We start from the raw sequence: 18,716 nt of genomic DNA on the forward strand, positions 1-18,716 counted from the left end.
TCAGCACTCTCCATCCCATTCCCTTTCTCATCTTGAAGAATTTTCCACTCGTAGTCACAGTAAATCTCCTGCACATTTTGCTGATCGCTGGATTGAACTGGCCATCGTTCATAGTTCTATTCATCTCATGGTCGCTAAAAACACTATCTCCATCCACTCACTTGCATCACGTATCAACTTCGATTTTAGTCTGGGCTCCACCTGGTCTGGTGGGAAGAGATTCACTCTCTCATTGGTGCTGAAATGAACATCGGGGCAATGAACTCATTTACTACATAAGTCATGCGTTCAGACCCAAGCAGTAGATCTCCATTTTAAGGCCTAATCGGCCCCACCACTCATTATAACATTTTAACAATTTATATTCCTAAGAAAGGTATTTGGAGACCTTGCAATATTAGCCACATACCTATTCTCACACTTTGTCTTTGCCTTCCCTTCTTTCCTTTCTCGGTTCCCCACTATAGTTTATGCACAGGCTGATTCTCCAGTGCATTACCAAGCTGGCATCGGTAATTCGGTTGCTCGTTCTATTTTGCCGTACTCTTTAACCTCTCCGTTAGCCAAGGAGTTCTGACTCTCGTTGTTTAATTCGGAATGTACCTAGTCTGTATGCAAATCATTTCCTCTTTAAAATGTTGCTATATTGCATGTCTGTCCACCAGTATTTGACTTACGACCCTTCCGCCGTCCGATTTTTTTTTCATTCCAGATTTTTCCTTGTCCTCCTTCGTAAGCAAAATAAAGCTTATGACAGTATTATAATTATTACCCAAGGTGTCCCGATTGAGCTGCATAATTCTGCAGGACTAAATAGATCAATGCCATTAATGTGAACATGATCAGAAATTCTTCCTTCTAACATAATCAATAACCCATCCAATGTTCAGGTAGTTAATACATTCACGTTATCACAAACCCACAGACTATGCAGGTCTCAACAATTTCCCAGCAAATCTGCTCCTTTCTCCCTGTAATGCTATTTAGTAACTGCTTAAACACAATAAGTGTTTTAATTTCTTAATTCCAACCCAACAGATTTGGACTTTGACACCCACAAGGATATCCTTCCTCGCATTGTAATATTTTCCTGAATCAAAACAACAACCCTTCTTCCTTCATTCCTTCCTATTTTTTTGCTGAATACCCGGCTCCCTGGAATATGATGCTTCCAGTTCGTTCCTTTGTTGAGCCAGATCCCATTATGGCATATCCCTACCTGGCGAATTGCGCTTAAGCAAACTTTGTGGATATACACACAGGCACTCTAAACCTAGCTTAGGCCTATGTTTTTTATAGGATCCGGTCACATCTGAAAGAGGGCAGATACTGTTATGACTTTGAAAAAGCAATTGGATAAGCAGATAAAGGGGGAACGGTGCAGGGGCAGGAGGAAAACCTAGGGGAGTGAGACTAGTGTTATGACCAGGTTAACAAGGATGAAGTGACTCCTCTTCTCTCTTACTTGCAGTTCGTTATAACAGAGTTTTCATTTAAAAACGAGGTGATATTGCCAATGTAATACATATTTAACTGTGTAGAGTTCTGAGCAACGCATAAGCCTGCCATTTTCCTTAAGTTAACAAGAGTTAATTTAGTTGTTAAAACTCACTCAGTTAAGCATGCAAAACTTATTAACAAAAGGCTTACACTGTACAAATATGTTCAACTAGCCACTAATCCAAAATAAACACATATACAATGCCGCCCACCCCCTTCCCCGATCCCCAGCATAGCATGGAAAAAGAAATACAACACTGCAGAGCATCACTTTAAAAAAAAACTCGGTCAAGTAACAAGTGAAGTCAGGGCATATGTATTACCGCATTGTCCAGAGGCTTCCTTACAGCTGAAGGGCCACTTTCCACTGTAGCTACTGGTACTTGGTGTTTCTCACTGGAGACAGTGATGTTGATTCGGAATTCTCCTTTAAGAGCTCTGCAGCAATTATATCTTCTGGTAGGTTTTTCAAATCACAACAACTCAGTTTGTATGAGAGAGGCTTCAGAAGAAAGAGAGATGGGGTAAGGCCGTTGCCTCTGTGGCAGACTCTCTCTGACTATGCTAAAGCCAATATCTTTCAACGAAGAGTTGGATCAGTTCTCGCTGAGAACTGCATAGACTCCATGCTGCCATAAAAACAGTGCGTCTCCTTTCCAAATGCAGCAGAGCAGCTGCTGTAAGTCAGAGCCCTTTGCTGAGGAATAGTGTTATTTTCAAGAACTTCAATACTTCTGTATGTCCAGCCGATGACGTTATAACTTAATATTTTATATAACGCATCTTTATAACAATAGGCAAGGTGCTTTTGCAGAGGAATTCAGTGATTGCCAACTTTCATGTCTTGTTTTAATTTCCTCGTAGCACCTTAAACTCTGACCACAGGTTATCAGCCATCGACTTCCATCCAAATCAAACCAACGTGTAAAATGACTCCTATAGAGAAAATGCAAACTCTGTCATCTACGTTCTTTGCCCTCTATGATAGAATTAGCCCATATAGTAACTTACCCAGGTCTGCCATATACCCAGGTCTGCCATATACCTATTACAGTGTACCCTCTGGCAATTCAAATTATTTCAAAATACTCGTGCTGATATCTGTCCAAAGGAATTGTATAAGCACCGAAAATGTACCTCGTTTCAGTGGAATAATGCATTCAGTTATTAGAATCGTCTATCTATCGATTTTGCTTCGATGGAAAGCCTCAGGAATTTAATAACCCTGAAAATTTGATTTCCATATTTGCTGAAAAAGCGGCTGACTTTCTTTCAAGGCTATGAAACATACGAAAAAACATACGGATTAGGAGCAGGTGTAGGCCACTCGGCCCCTCAAGCCTGCTCTACCATTCAATCCGATCGTGGTTGATCTGATTGTAACATCAACCCCACGTTCCTACCTACCCCCAATAACTTTCACACCCTTGTTAATGAAGAATTTATTTAGATATATCTTTAAAATATTAAAGATTATGCTTCCGCTGACTTTTGAGGAAGAGCGTTCCAAAGACCCGTGAACCCCTGAGAGAAAACATTTCTCCTCATCTCTGTCATAAATGAGCAACCACTTATTTTTAAACAGTGACCCTGAGTTACAGACTCTCCGGAAAGAGGAAACATCCACTCCACATCCATTCTGTCAAGACCACTCTGGATCATAAAGGTTTCGATCAAGTCGCCTCTTACTCTTCAAAACCCCAGTAGAGGCAAGCCTAACCGGCCCAACCTTTCCTCATAGGAGAACACGCCCATTCCTGGTATTAGTCTAGTAAACCTTCTTCAAACTGCTTCTAACGTATTTACATCTTTCTTTAAATAAGGAGGCCAGTACTTTACACAATACTCCAGATGCGATCTCATTGGGGCCCTGTCCAACTGAAGCATAACCTTCCTACTTTTGTAAACAATTCCACGCAATAAACGATAACATTGTATAAGCGTTCCTAACTACTTGCTGTACCTGCATATTAACCTTTAGCGATTCATGAGGGGAGCTGATGGCAATGTCAATGGCACAGGCCTATCAATCCAGAGACCCAGGCTAATGCTCTGGGGAGCCTGCTTCGAATCCCACCAGGACAGATTGTGGAATTTGAATTCAATAAAGATTTGGAACTAAAAGTCTAAGAATGACCATGAAACGATTGTTGTAAACAACTCTGGTGCACGAATGCCCTTTAAGGGAAGGACATTTGACGTCCTTACCTGGTGTGGCCTCCATGTGACTTCATGCAGAGATCAATGTGGTTGACTCTTAACTGCCCTCTGAAATGGCCTAGCAAGCCACTCAGTTGTATCAAACAGCGACAAAATCACACAAAAGAGATTGAAACTGGTATCAGCCTAGGAACTGGAAAAGACAACTAGAAACTTAGCCCTGGAGACACTGCAAAGTCCTCCTTACTAAGATCTGGGGACGAGTGCCAAAATTGAGAGAGCTGTCTCACAGGCCGGTCAAGCAACAGCCTGGCATAGTCGTCCTCACAGATTCATCACACACACCAACATCACCATCCATGGGTATCTCCTGTCCCACCAGAAGGATAGACTCAAAAGACGTGGCAGCACAGCAGTATACAATTTGGAAGGGAGTTGCCCTGGGAGTTCCCAACATGGACTCCAGACCCGATGAAGTCTCAAACATGGGCAAGGAAACCTGCTGATTATCATGTACCACCCACCCTCAGCTGATGAATCAGTGCTCCTCCATGTTGAACACGACTTGGAGGAAGCATTGACGGTGGCACGAGCACAGAATGAATTATGGGTGTGGGACTTCAATGCTGAACATGTTGGTTGAGTTCTATAGGACATGGCGGCTAGACTGGGTCTGCAGCAGGTGGTGAGGGAACCAACAATGGGGAAAAACATATTTGACCTCATCCTCACCAGACTGCCTGCCACAGAAGCATCTATTGATAACATTATCTGTAGGAGTGACCACTGCACAGTCATTGTGCATATGAAATCCCAGCTTCACATTGAATATACCCTCCATTGTCCTGTATGGCACTACCACCATTCTAAAAGACATAGATGTCGAACAGATATGGCAATATGTGGGCCATCAGCAACAGCAAAATTGCACTCGAACACAATCTGTAACCTCATGGCCCGGCATATTCCTCAATCTACCATTACCATCAAGCCAGGGGATCAACCCTAGTTCAAGGAAGAGTGCAGGAGGGCATGCTAGGAGCGGCGCCAGGCATACCTAAAGATGAAGTATTAGCCTGGTGAAGCTATAACACAGGACTACCTGCGTGCCAAACAGCATAAGCAGCAATAGATAGATAGAGTTAAGTGATCCCACAATCAATGGACCAGATCTTAAGGTTCTGCAGTCCTGCCACATTCCGTTGGAAATGGTGGTGGACAATTAAACAACTCACTGGAGAAGGAGGCTGGACAAATATCCCTATCCTCAATGATGGAAGAACCCAGCAAAGCAGTGCAAAAGATAAAGGCTGAAGCATTCACAACAAATATCAGCCAGAAGTGCCAAGTGCAAGATCCGTTTCGGCCTCCTCTGGAGGTCACCGACATCACAGATCAATTACTGGGGGCAAAGATTTAAGGTGATTGGTAGAAGGACTAGGGGGGAGATGAGGAAAATCGTTTTCACTCAGAGAGCAATGGGCCTCTGGAATATATTGCTTAGATCGGTGGGTTAGGCTGCAACGCTCAACTCATTTAAAAGGTGCTTGGATCGGCATCTAAAGCACTGTAACCTGCAAGGATATGGACCCTGTGCTGGTAAGTTGGATTAAAATGAGCGCCTAGTTTCTTTTTCATCTTTTTTCTCACTGGCAGAGGTATGATTGGCTGAATGGCCTCTTTCTGTACCGTAGCTTTTCTATTGTTCTCTGGTTCTATGGCATTGCACAGCTTCGGGTCTAGTCAAGAGTCGGGCAAGGCCATCATGGTTCGAGCAACTAAAAGCAGGAATGCTCAAGGGAAATTTGTTAAAGAAGCACATATATTTTTCAGACTTCTGGGGGTCGAAGAGTTTACAGAGATACTGAGTGGCAGAAACATAAAAGGTTTTGATTTCAATAGTTAATTTCAGGAGTTGACATTGGGTTGAACAGCAGACCGTGTTAAAATGTGTTCAACAAGGACTATCAATTCTATTAGAAAGTCCACAACTCGAAATTCGCATAGCAGTGCAAAACCAAATGAATTATATTTGATGGTATTTGAATTGGTATTTAATAAGTTTAGCAAATATTTTACTTATTGTCATCACATATGCAGTAGAACAATAGTGCTAGAGGTTAACCAAGTGGATTATTTAGTATCCCAGAATTCTTCAACATGGTGAAGCTATGACACATGACTATTTGCATGCCAAACAACATGCAATGGAGAGGGCTAAGTGATCCCACAGCCAGTGGTTCAGAACTAAGCTCTGCAGTCCTGTTGCATCCAGTCATGACTTGTGGCGGGCAATTAAACAAGTAACTGGAGGAGAAGAAGGCTCCACAAACCTCCCAATTCTCAATTATGGGGGAGCACAGCATATCAGTGCAAAGATAAGGCTGAAGTATTTGCAACAATTTTCAGCCACAAGTGCCAATTGGATGACCCATCACGGCCTCTGCCTGAGATCCCTGGCAACACAAATGCCAGTCTTCAGCCAATTCGGTTCACTCCACATGACATCAAGAAGCGGGTGAAGGCACTGGATACTGCAAAGTATATAGGCTCTGACAATATTCTGGTAATAGTACTGAAGACTTGTGCTCCAAAACCTGCTGCTCCCTTAGCTAGGTTGTTCCATCTACAATACTGGCATTCACCCAGTACACAAAAAGCTATGCCCATGTATTCCCAGTACACAAAAAGCAAGACAAATCCAAACTGGCCAATTATGACCCCACCAGTGTACACTCCATCATCAATAAAGTAATGGAAGGGGCCATCAACAACGCTATCAAGCAGCACTTGCTTAGCAATAACCTGCTTTCTGTTGCCCAGTTTAGGTTCTGGCAGGGCCACTCAGCTCCTGAATTCATTACAGCCTTGGTTCAAACATGGACAAAACAGCTGAACTCCAGAGGTGAGTTGACAGTGACTGCCCTTGACATCAAGGCAGCATTTGACCAAGTTTGGCATGAAGGAGCCCGAGGAAAACTGGAGTCAATGGGAATTGGGAGAAAACTCTCCGCTGTTTGGTGTCATATCTAGCACAGAGGAAGATGGGTGTGGTTGTAGGAGGTCAATCATATCAGCTCCAGGGCATCAATGCAGAAGTCCCTCATGGTAGTGTCCCTGGCCCCATCACCTTATGCTGCTTCATCAACGACCTTCTTTCCATCATAAGGTCAGAATTGGAGATGTTCGCTGATGATTGCACAATGTTCAGCACCATTCGCAGCTCCTCAGGTATCGAAACAGTCCATATACAAATGCAGCAAGACCTGGACAGTATCCAGGCTTGGGCTGTCAAGTGAAAACTTAAGGGGTAACATAAAAGCAACAGTATACAAAATGGACAGGAATTCGAATTTTCAATATGTAACTCAGGGTGTTAAGTCTTCAGCCATTGACAGTACATATTAACCACTAAGATGATGGGTTAAATCCACATTTATAAGTATGCCAGCAACATCAAGGCAGGAGTTATTGCAACCACTGTTGGTGGAGCCAATGGGCAGAACCGTGGCAAATGGTTGTCAAAGTAAGCAGAAGTGAAGTTATCCACTTCAGATATAAAAAAAAAGGTTAGAACAGAGTATCTTGCAAATTGGCGAAAAGGTAGACAGATTGGAAAGAGCTCGTCCATCGGGACTAAATCCGATGGTGGCAGCAAAGGCTGAGGAATGACTCCTGCTGTGGAGGCCGACCGTGAACAACGCAATTTTTTCAGGCCTGGGTGTAATTAATTCTGCAGCCGGGTGTTTCGCGCCGACTTCCACTGCAGAGCGGGCTTGATGATGCACATCCCGGCATCAAATCCAAATGCCACAATTAAAGGATAGTCAACACCCACAACGTCAAATTAAAATCAGAGAGACGTCTGCAAGGTCATCCAACAGCCCCCGTCCAAAATTTAGTGATGCCTCCCTGTGTCTCTTGGACCATGTCCAGGTATGCAGTAATGTGCTGTGCCCTCCTGATGGGAGGAGGAGTCCAAACAAAGATACCAACGTTGCGTGGCTGCAGGTAGCTGATGCTGTCAGTGCCCATAGTGTGCACACGAGGTTGGCAATTCAGTGACTTACTCCTCCAGAGTACGCCTCATCAGACAGCCGCATGAGATTCCAATATGTCATAGGTCTAAGGCTCAGTGTCAACGGCATGCCCGAGCTCACAGTTCCACTTCAGTGCATCCACACCGTGGTGGACTGCTCACTGTGCCTGCTCCACCCTTCAGCAGACTTGGAACACTTCTTGGAAGGGCTGTGAATGTAGATGGGTTGGGCTGAGGGGGGCTGGCCTAGGCACAGAAGGAACCAGCAATCTTTGCAAATCAATGCCTGCCTGAGCCTTCTCCTTATCAGCATTCTAGAGGGAGCTGGTGCACAATCTTTCTACCCAATTCTCTCTAGTAATGGCATTTCAGAACAGTAGGCTATATTCTGAGGGGAGCTATGATAAATGAGCCAATTTGCACTGCTCTAATCCATGCAACATGCAACGCCTCTCAAACATGTTCTCTGCTTTGAGCAGGAGAATCTCTGTCAAAGTTGCTGAGAACACGAGAATACTGGGGGAGGGGTGGGGGGGTGGCGGGTAGTGTCGGTCGTTTTTCAAGTCACTGACGGAATTTAAGGAGAGGGTATCTGACCTGGCAGGAGTGTAGCAGCACAGAGCCATTGGCGATGGAGATCTCAGAGTAGTCATCCACTGGGTAAGGATTCATATATTCAATGCAAACCTGAGAGTCAAATGTGCTTCTCTGTTGGACGATGCTGATACTGCCACTTGCATCCTTTCATCTCACTTACAGGTGCCCCCAGGAAGAGACCAAGCCCCAAGGAGGTGGGGGAGGACGCCCTCTCAGTGGTCAGCCCAGCCTCAGCCCAGAAACACGACTGAAGGAAGCGGAAGAGGAGAGCTCCACACCTGTAGAGGAGTTATAACCGTGACTTGCGCCCTCCATCAGCTCAGGAATGCACATTCCGGTGTGTACTAGTGTTAATTAAGGAAGGGTGTCTGGAATTGGCTTTCAACCGCATGTTCGAGAGTCCGCAAGACGTGGGGGACCATCACGCAGAGCTGCTGGAAGCCCTCAGAAGAGTTGCACTTGAGTCAGGCCGAGCCATCCACCTGCTCCCTGCTGAAGTGGTGCCGGCAGGTGTGCGCATGGAGGTCTCCATGGAGAGGATGTTGGACACCATGAAAACTTCGTCCAGCAGAACCCTTGGTTTCTGCTGGATATGACTGCAGACCTGCACTCCATCGCAATTCCCGTGGGTGAGTTCATGCAGTGGCCATGTGAGAGGGGAAAGGGACACCTCAGTGTCGCTCCAGGTGCCCCTTCCCTTCAAGGAGTTTGGCCGGATCCTTTGGGCACCCAAGGTGAGGAGGGGAAGCAGTGGATCAGTCCTGGGGCATCCACTCAGGACTCTTAGATGCTGTCAGCTCCCTCCAAATGCATTTTGCCTGCGACCCATTCAGCCTTGTCCTCTTTCACTGCAGAGGGAGTGACATGCTTTGTCACTTCTTAACCATTAAGAATACACACAAAGCTATCTGCTTCTAAACTCCAACTTTCTGTGTGAAAAAACGAAAGATTCATTTGTTTCTTATTCTCCACCAGAGGGCACTACCGGGACTTAGCACACTACTTTTAGGTATTATATAACAATTCTTTTTAATTAAAATGTCTTTGTACAGAATGACATAAACATTAAATATTAACTTCACAGGAAGCATCTGGCCCACAGAGGGGCAGCCAAAGTAATCCTGGGCCCGTCAGGCCTCGGCTGTCCAGGGAACAACCGCCAAGGTCATCAAAGGGAACAGGGCAAAGAACTCCACAGTCTGCCTCCATCCCTACTGCGAATATGAGGTTAGCACCTAGAAGAAGTGATAGGCAACATAAAATCAAGAATATTTAAGCTCAACTAGTTTCACAGGTGAACACTGACACTGTATTAGTTGCAAACATATTAACTCTCACTACATTGCATTACATTACACTGTTGACTTTCAGCTTCATTATATAAGATTTGCGAGACCTCCCTACCACTCACCTCCCGCAAACCCTCCCCAACATCAGCAGTTAAGCAGCATGCGGCTAAATCATGGATGATTCTGGAGGGAGAAGTGTATCTGGCAAGGCCTTTCAGATCCTCATGCAAGCACTCTCCCGTACTAGCAGAGCGTTCATCTATCACACTAATCTCAGAGTCCTGAGAATTTTCGAAGCTACCTAATTTGGTTCAGTTTAGGTTGACCAGCTGAGCTGAACTGCATCTCTGCCCGCTCACTGATTGCACTCCCATGCAGCACCTGGGCCTGTGCAATATGAGGCTCTGCTCACATTCGATATTGCAAAAATTGCTGTAGCCATATTTCTGATAAGTTTCCCCACAAATTCACCTTCCCCAGTTACCCATGTCCTTTCCCCCATTGCAATATACTCCCCACCCCGTCCCAGTATAACATTCGACCTCCCTGCTGTCACATTTCAGCCGGAACTCTTGACATTCCAGGATGTCCAGGTGAAGGTGCACAGTCCATACCGTCAAGTGAACCTCAACCCGTCCACATTGAACTCCCCGACCTCCTCCTTCCCACCCTCAGTGTCTGTGTTTGCTTTTGTGTCACAATCAACCAGCCTCACTGCTTGTCCTACTGTAAGAGGTATACCCTGTTACAGGATAACTCCACCTACCTGCCAGCGCCTCTTCCCCCTGTTAATTTAACCATCCCCTCCTACCATGCTCACCCTGAGTTCAGTCCTCAGGAGACAGTCATTGATTCGACATTACACATTCCCCCTTTGCACATTCAGTTAGCCATTCAACCCCGCCCCGATACCTTCCTCCTTCTTACTCCTTCCACCACCCTCAATCCTTCCCCCCTCTACACATCTCCCCAACACCCCGAATTCCCTCCCTTACACCTTTCTCACCTCTTATACCTAATTCCCCATTTGCACCATTCTCCACCATTACACCTTCCCCTATGAATTTCGTCCTTCCGTGTACTCCTCCCTTCCACTGAATACCTTTCCCCACCGTAACCTATCCCCGTAATCCTAGCTTCACCCCTTTGACACTTTTGCCCCCTTCTCATTTTCACCCCCCCCCCCCCCAAAGACATTCGCCCCCTCCCCCACCCGCTTCAACCTTCCCCCAAAAACCTTCCTCTCCCAATCATACCTCTTCACCACCTGTCCTCCACCACATTCTTACCAGGCCATGGCGAAGTGCCTGAACTTCTGAAACAGGTTGAGGCATGAGCCAAGACTATGAAAAATGGTGAAGTCTGTGAAGCTCTGAAGCATGTCCGAAACATCAGCGAATTCCATTAAGATACAAAGTCTCAGCAAACTCGAAGCTGCTGAGTGGAGTACCCCTATCTTCTGACAGCTGCTTTGTGGCGGAGCCACGTGCATGAAGATCCACCCACCATGTGGTCCCAGTGTTCCTCCAGGGCCCGGTACCTGGAGGCCTTCAACACCTAATTCTCCGGCTATGCCTGAGCAAGGCTCTAAAGATAATTCCCGACGTCTGCACGTCACGCTTGTCCAGGCGCGTTGTGGACCAGTGTGCTTTCCTGCTGGCATAATGAAACATCGTGCCTGGGGTCGTGATTCCTGTCGGGCCTTCATCTGCATCCATTGGCGGGTGCAAATGGGCTTCACGCTGAGCTCCAGCATTATTCCCGATCCGCTATGGCAGGCAGCGTCGGGAAATCCTGTTGGAAATTCACGCCGACATGAAATCGATTTTAGGGTCTCCTGCCGAATGCTCCCAACCACCTGCCATTGATGACGGCGGCGGGGACATGGGAGAATTCTCAGTGTGTCCAAAAGGACTTGATGATCCATTTACAAAGGCAGGCAAATATGAAAATAATCAATAAGGCTTGATTGTTCAGATTGTTAAAACACTATTCAGATTGTTAAACACATATTGTACTACAGCTGGTTCGAGTACACCGGTGAACTGAGTAGTTGTGAGCACCGAACCTTCGGACGGTTATACTCGCTTTGGAGGGAGTTCAGCGTGCATCTATTAGAATCTATGAAATTAAGAGAAGAGATTGCATAAACTAGATTGTAATCCTCGGAATTTAGCAGTGTTTCATGTCGGCGTGAATTTCCGACAGGATTTCCCGACGCTGCCTGCCATAGCGGATCGGGAATAATGCTGGAGCTCAGCGTGAAGCCCATTTGCACCCGCCAATGGATGCAGATGAAGGCCGGACCGGAATCACCACCCCAGGCACGATTTTTCATTATGTCAGCAGGAAAGGTGTGACTTGATCGATGGTTTCAAGGCATTAATGGAAGCTGTTAGGATTGCTAGAAATAAAATTCCCAATGGGCATTGAATCTGGAACTTGGGCTATAGCCTAAAAAGTATGCCCAAAGTTTTTGGAGTGAAGTCGCAAGCAAAGGGTGGTAGAATTTAACATTTCTCTTCGAGAAATTGGAACTGGTGTTGGATCAATTGATCATTTCACGATTGATAGCTTTATGTTAGGCAAAGATAGTAAGTGATATGGGGCAACTTGGGCAGTTTATGTCAGAGATCATTGCATTGTGGGATAGGTTCACTAGACCATGTGGCCACTCGTATTCTTATGTCCCTATGGCGCTTTAAACATTCATTCAGCAGTTTGTATTTTTATTATTGAATTGTTCATTATCTTTTTCTTAATCCCTATTTCCTAGGTACTTCGAATCAAACTCGTCTGCTTACAATACAGATTTACATTTCATGTCCCTTCATTATTATGATTTGAGTGTTGTTAAAATAGACTTTTTGTCGACGCTTTTCGTCTTGTACTCATCAGGACAACCACAAGAATACCGACGTCTGGGGAAACAACAACATTATACTCTGTGAGAAGCGAGTGCTGAATGGTTGAAGAGTGGATTCTGATTGGTAGAAGCGTTGCCGGGGGGAATGTCACAGTTAATGGTGACTGACTGTTAATTGCCAAGCATTGCCTGAAATTTAAACCAGGCAGCTCGACTCTGATTGGTCAAGGCATTGCCCTGAGGAATGGACCAGCGAATAGCTATCACTTATTTTGTTTAGCTGAAACAAGCACCATGTACGTGCCTGTTCTTTCTGCTTGGAAAGAACAGACCCCTCTTTGTTAATATATATAGCTTCCAGTACACACAAATATGTCACACTGCAAGCTGTTCGGTTTAAATTTCAAAGAATGCTTGGCAGTTAACTGTCAGTAACCGTTAACTCGTGAATTCTCCATAGAAACGCCTTTACCAATCAGAGTTCAATCGTGAACCAATCAGCACTCTCTTCTTATATAGTATAAAATTATTGCTTCCCCTGACATTGGTATTCTGGCGATTGTCCTCATGAGTGCAACATGAAAAGCTTCGACAAAATGTCTTTCTTCATCAATACTCAAGTTCTGTGTTAAAAACGAACTATTATTTTTCTTATCTCTTCTCTTAGCTAACATCTAATGTTTTCTTGACTTACCATTGCAATTCAAACGCCCTGTCGTCCTCTTCCTTTTCGTTTTCTACGAAAATTAATTTCTTATACCAAAGGTATGCTAGTGTGAAATTCACGTTCTAACAATGTAATCATCGGATTTAACCGTTTTCTGCAGACTGGGCCTTTTAATTAGATCAGCGTATGGAATGTAAATGATATGTTTGAAATATCTTGAAATTTTCAAGTCTACAATTGGCATATTTTTGTTAAATAACGCCATCAGGGAACATGGACCAAAGCCGGGTAAACACAGTTAAGGTACAAGTCAGAAAAATTCAGTGGAAAGTTGCAATGTATCTGAGGCAGTGTATGTTTGCTTTTTCTCGTACGTATCTATCCATACATAACCTGATTGAGTGACTTGCTAGACAATGACAACATGGCAGTAGACAGTCAAATGCATTATTATATGGCTAAAACCTCATGTGGCAATAGCTGCTAAAGATTGTAGCTATTCTCCCCTAAATGAGACGCGGCATATTAATGACAATTTGGGGTTTTATGATATTTCAACACTTTTATGGTCACTTGTACTGAAAACAGTGTTTTGCTTTTACTTATTTCAATACTTATTTTTAAGTGAATGCAATTTCTAAAAGTAACATTTTAGGATTTGCACTCAGGCTCCCTCAATTATATCTCCAAGCCTCTGGATAACGAGCCCAGTGCCTTCTCATATCACCTTCCCATGCATGTGCATGAGATGCAATATCTAAAATTTTACTTGCTCTCCGCTCGCTCTCGAAGGCCACAATCATTGATGGCAGATGTAATAGCGATTTCAATTTAGTATAATGCGTCCGTTGCTTACATAATGGCATGCTCTACTTTTGGAAGGCCAGACGCAGTTTGCCGAAAATCTTCGCAAAATACAACTTTTCAGTCTACAAACGTGACCCAGAGATACTGGTCAGTTCTTAATTTATTTCTGTCCTCCATTCCCAATCTGACCTTTCGGTGTGTGGCCGCTTGCATTGTTCCAATAAAGCTCAACATAAACTCAAGGAATAGCACCTTATGGCTCTTCTGGACACTGCACCACATTTCGTACTCAATACGCGGTTTCACAGTATCAGATCATATCTACCCCTCTGCCACCCCGCTCCATCTTTTTTGGGCAACATCAGTTGGTGATCATTCTGATTCTGTCATGCAGACCATCGCTGGGCACAAGTTATGGTCCTTGTTCTATTACCATCTTTTAATAGTGCCTTGGACGATTCTACCTTTTGCCATTTGATCTCTCCTCCATCCCTCCCGCTCACAGATATTTTCGCTTAATCTTTCCTTCCCTTCTCCTGCCATCATCAAGAAAAACTGTTAAATTCTCTAAGCAATCCCAGTTCTGAGGACAGGTCGCATCCTGAAACATGAATTCCTTTTCCCTCCTCACATAGGCTGCCAAACTTGATGAATATTTCCAGCATTTCCATTTCGTTTCGGAATTCAAGCAACCACAGTGCTTGCTTTTGTCACTAACGTATCACATAAATGAAGTTTAATACTTCACCTGGAAAACACTCACCTCCTGAAATTTAGCTGTATCCTTGTTCGTAGAGTTTGATGCCTTTCTATATTCTGAGGGGTGACATGCGCCGTTCTTGATATCAAACTTGGGGCCGGCCAAACCTTGTAACTGTAGGAAGGTGAAATCGGTCAAGGCACAACCTTGACGTGCGCCATAGTCAAATGTTTGCTGGCCTGTCCCGCTTTCATACACCTCTGTGTAATTGGATGGAATTTGAAGACTTGCACTAGCCTTTTGGATTCCATGATGAGAAGATTTCCTCGAAAGGTAAGGCGGCTGCCAGCAGCAAGAGTAGCTGCTACTTCCATTTCTACCTCTGAGCACATTAATAGCGAGGATTACAATCGCCACAAGCAGCAGGATCGAGATTGAGCCAAAAACCAACATTAAATAGAATTTTAAATCGTATTTCCATGGCCCAGCGTTACCCAAGGTACCGATATTAGATGTATTTTCTGTGATATCATCCTGTACTGATACATTGATGGTGACAGTTGATGAAAGGGACGGGGTTCCATTATCTTTCACCAAAATTATGATTTTTTGCCTGAGTGAATCTTTATGCCCAAAGCGACGAATCGTCCAAATTTCTCCAGTTTCTGAAGCCACAGTAAACAAACTTTCATCAGTCGGCTGACGCAGTTGGTAAAACATTTGAGCGTTCAATCCAGTATCGGCATCAGTGGATGTCACTTTTGCAACCAAGTAACCTGGCTCTGCAGATCTTGGCATTGTGTCCTCTGCTGAAGACCCTTTGACTGGCAGAGGTGACACGATAACAGGGGCGTTGTCATTCTGGTCCACGATGATTACATTCACTGTTACGTTACTGCTCAGAGGAGGGGATCCAAAATCCTTCACTTGCACATGGGCCTGAATTTTTTTTAGTTGCTCAAAATCAAACGAGCGTTGTGCAAGCATCACGCCACTGGCTGCGTTTATTGAAATCAAAGTGGATGCAGGGAAGCCGTGTATGAGGCTATCCAAAATAGAATACGACAATTCGGCATTTTGTTTGAAATCCGGATCAAAGGCTGACACAGAACCAATTGAAGCACCGATAACATTATTTTCTGATACATACATGGTGAAGGAAGGCTGTGTAAAAAGCGGCGGATTGTCATTTATATCTGAGACTTGAATTCGAATGGTTTTGTTTGCCGAGAGCGGAGGGGAGCCAGTATCCGTACATACAAAGGTAATGTTGTACTCTGGCACTTTTTCACGGTCTAAGTGGCCACTTGTAACTAACGTGTAATAGTTATTAAAAGAGCTATTAAGCCTAAATGGGATGTCTCTGGTGATTCGGCAATAGATATTTGCCTTTTTATCAGAATCCCGATCTGTAACTCGGAAAAGAGCTGCTGCTGTGTCCACTGCAGCATCCTCTGGAATAGAGCTGGATGTAGTCGTGATTACTATTTCAGGGCAGTTATCATTAACATCAGTAACCTTTATCAAAACTTTGCAGTATACTGACAATGAACGTGCACCTCGGTCCTTAGCTTGTACCGAAATCTGATAATTTTCTGCTTCTTCAAAATCCAAAATTCCAGTTACTCTGATTTCTCCGGTTGTTGAATCTAAGCTAAATACTTCACGTACTTTATCAGGCGTCTGCTCGCTAAAAGCATAGATTATCTCACCGTTTAGACCCTCGTCCAAATCAATTGCAGTTACCTTCACAATCAAAGTGTTTTTGGGTATGTTTTCGGCAGTAGTGGTTTGATAAATGTTCTGTTCGCAAGAAGGGGCATTGTCGTTCACGTCGAGCACATTAATTTTAATCTGGGTGGTTCCAGATTTCTCTGGGCTTCCTCCATCAAACGCCGTCAGTGTTAACTGATGCACGGCTTGTTGTTCTCGGTCTAGGGGTCGTTCCAGCACGAGTTCTGGGATTTCAGTCTTTTCGTTCTCGGAATGTGTTTTCAAAGTGAAATATTCGCTTGAACTCAGTTGATAGAAACGAACACTGTTGGTTCCAGCGTCCGGGTCAATAGCGCTCTGGAGCGGGAAGCTCGTTCCTGCTGGTTGCAATTCTGGGATTTCAATGTTTAACTCGCTTGCCTTAAAAGCGGGCGCGTTGTCATTTATGTCGAGAATCTCTATTTCTAAATGATATAGCTTTAACGGGTTCTCAATCACAGCTTCAAACACCAGCACGCATGAGAGGCCGTCCTCGCAAAGCTGCTCTTTGTCCATTTTTTCTTCTATAATGAGAGCTCCAGTGTTTAAATTCACGTCGAGATATTGCTTTTTGCCTTCAGATACAACTCGAAATCTGCGCCCCAACATCTGCTTCGCATCTAATCTCAGATCCGTGGCAATATTCCCAACAACGGTACCAGCATCCAATTCTTCCGGAATTGAGTAGCGAATTTTTACACAAACTGAACCCGAAACAAATATTAATATCAGATAAAGAACAGGCCTTTGCGACAAATGGCGGTTTAAGCAGTGGACCATTCTTGTCAGAGTACTGCGGAATCTCCGATGATTTTCGACAGGGAAGCTATTCGTTCATTACCTTACTCACCCAAAGGAAATGCTAAATTTCACGTTTAGCGTCCACTCGCTTTTGCCACGATTTCCAAGTTCATTTGCAAGAACCCCGAGACTTATCCTTTATTTCTCCGTTGCGAATTAAGAGTGCGGAACAACGATCCTGCTCGTTCATTCTACGGTGTAGGGGGAGTGGCTGGATCTCTGGCCACATTTCTTCCTCTCATTGGTAGACAGCGACACAAAGAGACTCGGCCAATAATAACAGTACATTATCTTAAAGCAACAGTGCCTCTACTGAACAACGGAGGAATTGCTTTGTAGATTTAAGTTGTGCAACTTTAATTGTCTTTTCTGGCCGATATTCATATATGGTTTGCTTTATTATCTTTTTAACAATTAACGTTCAATCGAATGACTATTATGTTGTATCTCTCTCGGAGCCGCACTTTTTGTCTAATGTACTTATTTGCTGATCAAATCGTCATGAAAGCAAATCTGCTGAAGGAAGCCTATATTCGAAGTGTTTTGGTAAATTGTTTCATCTTTGACTGATATTTTACCACAATCATGTGAAAGGTTCATGCACCTTAACTGACTGATTTACCAGGTTTGCCAGGTTTAAAAACTCAGCAAGGCTGGCAGCATCTGTGGAGAGAGAACCAGAATTAACGTTTCAAGTCCGTACTACTTTTCTTCAGAATTGAAACGTTAACTCTGTTTCTCCCTCCACAGAAGCTGCCAGGCCTGTTGAGTTTTTCCACCTTTTTTTAATTTCTGATTTCCAGAATCCGCAGTATATCACTTTTATAATAATTAATGTAGCCTTGATTGCGACTCCCAAATCCCAAGACCACATATTAATAGAGTTGACAAATGTTTTCACAGTCCAGTGTTCTATTCATTGACAATTGCTGAATCCTGCATATCTCTGAATGCAACTCTCACAACCTAGAAACAGTCTACCCTGTTCAGAATATACAGCGCTGATACTGGCAAATACTCAAATTTAAAAACGTAGCTCTGAATTTAGATTCACTAATGACAAGTGTTATCAACAGAATCATTAACATTCCAGATTATTCGCCTTTTGAGCTTTCTCAGATTGAGCATGTCACATTCGCCTGCCAAGCCATTGCATTCTATTTATGTGTTACAAAAAAGGAAAGTAGGTGGTAACTGCTCACATACAGGACTATTTAATTCAGCAGATAGCCAGGCAATTGAATGTCTTCCCAGTTGTCCCTGAAAAATGTTCAGCATGTGTGCGAATTTAAGTTTGTTGTATAATAATAACTTTAACTGCAATTCCCCAGAGTAAAGCTATATGGGTGTCTGGCCTGGAAAATCAAGACAAACACATTGAGGTGGCATGGCAACTTAACGCCATTGCAAACAAACATGTAAAACTTGAAATACCATTGGTCTCCATTGGCGGGCATCTTCCAAATGAGCCCTCCTTCGCAACTCCATTCCAGGTTATCCATTGCCACTTTCCCCAACCCTGCTCACCTTGCCATCTC

General features: G+C 44.0%; 1 protein-coding gene across 1 annotated transcript in view; it reads right to left on the bottom strand.

Annotated features, from left to right (window-relative positions):
* LOC121281386 (cadherin-23-like) overlaps positions 1–17,157 on the bottom strand; it is a 144,681-nt gene extending 127,524 nt beyond the window's left edge. Inside the window, exons 1-2 of the mRNA XM_041194329.1 lie at positions 14,689–17,157; positions 9,511–9,531 (exon numbers count right to left, since the gene is read on the bottom strand). Of these exons, the coding sequence (XP_041050263.1) occupies positions 9,511–9,531; positions 14,689–17,157 (2,490 nt within the window). The remainder of the gene's footprint in view (positions 1–9,510; positions 9,532–14,688) is intronic.
* Between the last annotated feature and the right edge of the window lie 1,559 nt (positions 17,158–18,716).

Source organism: Carcharodon carcharias, chromosome 8 (genome assembly GCF_017639515.1).
Source record: "Carcharodon carcharias isolate sCarCar2 chromosome 8, sCarCar2.pri, whole genome shotgun sequence".
In the NCBI taxonomy this organism is placed as follows: Eukaryota; Metazoa; Chordata; class Chondrichthyes; order Lamniformes; family Lamnidae; genus Carcharodon; species Carcharodon carcharias.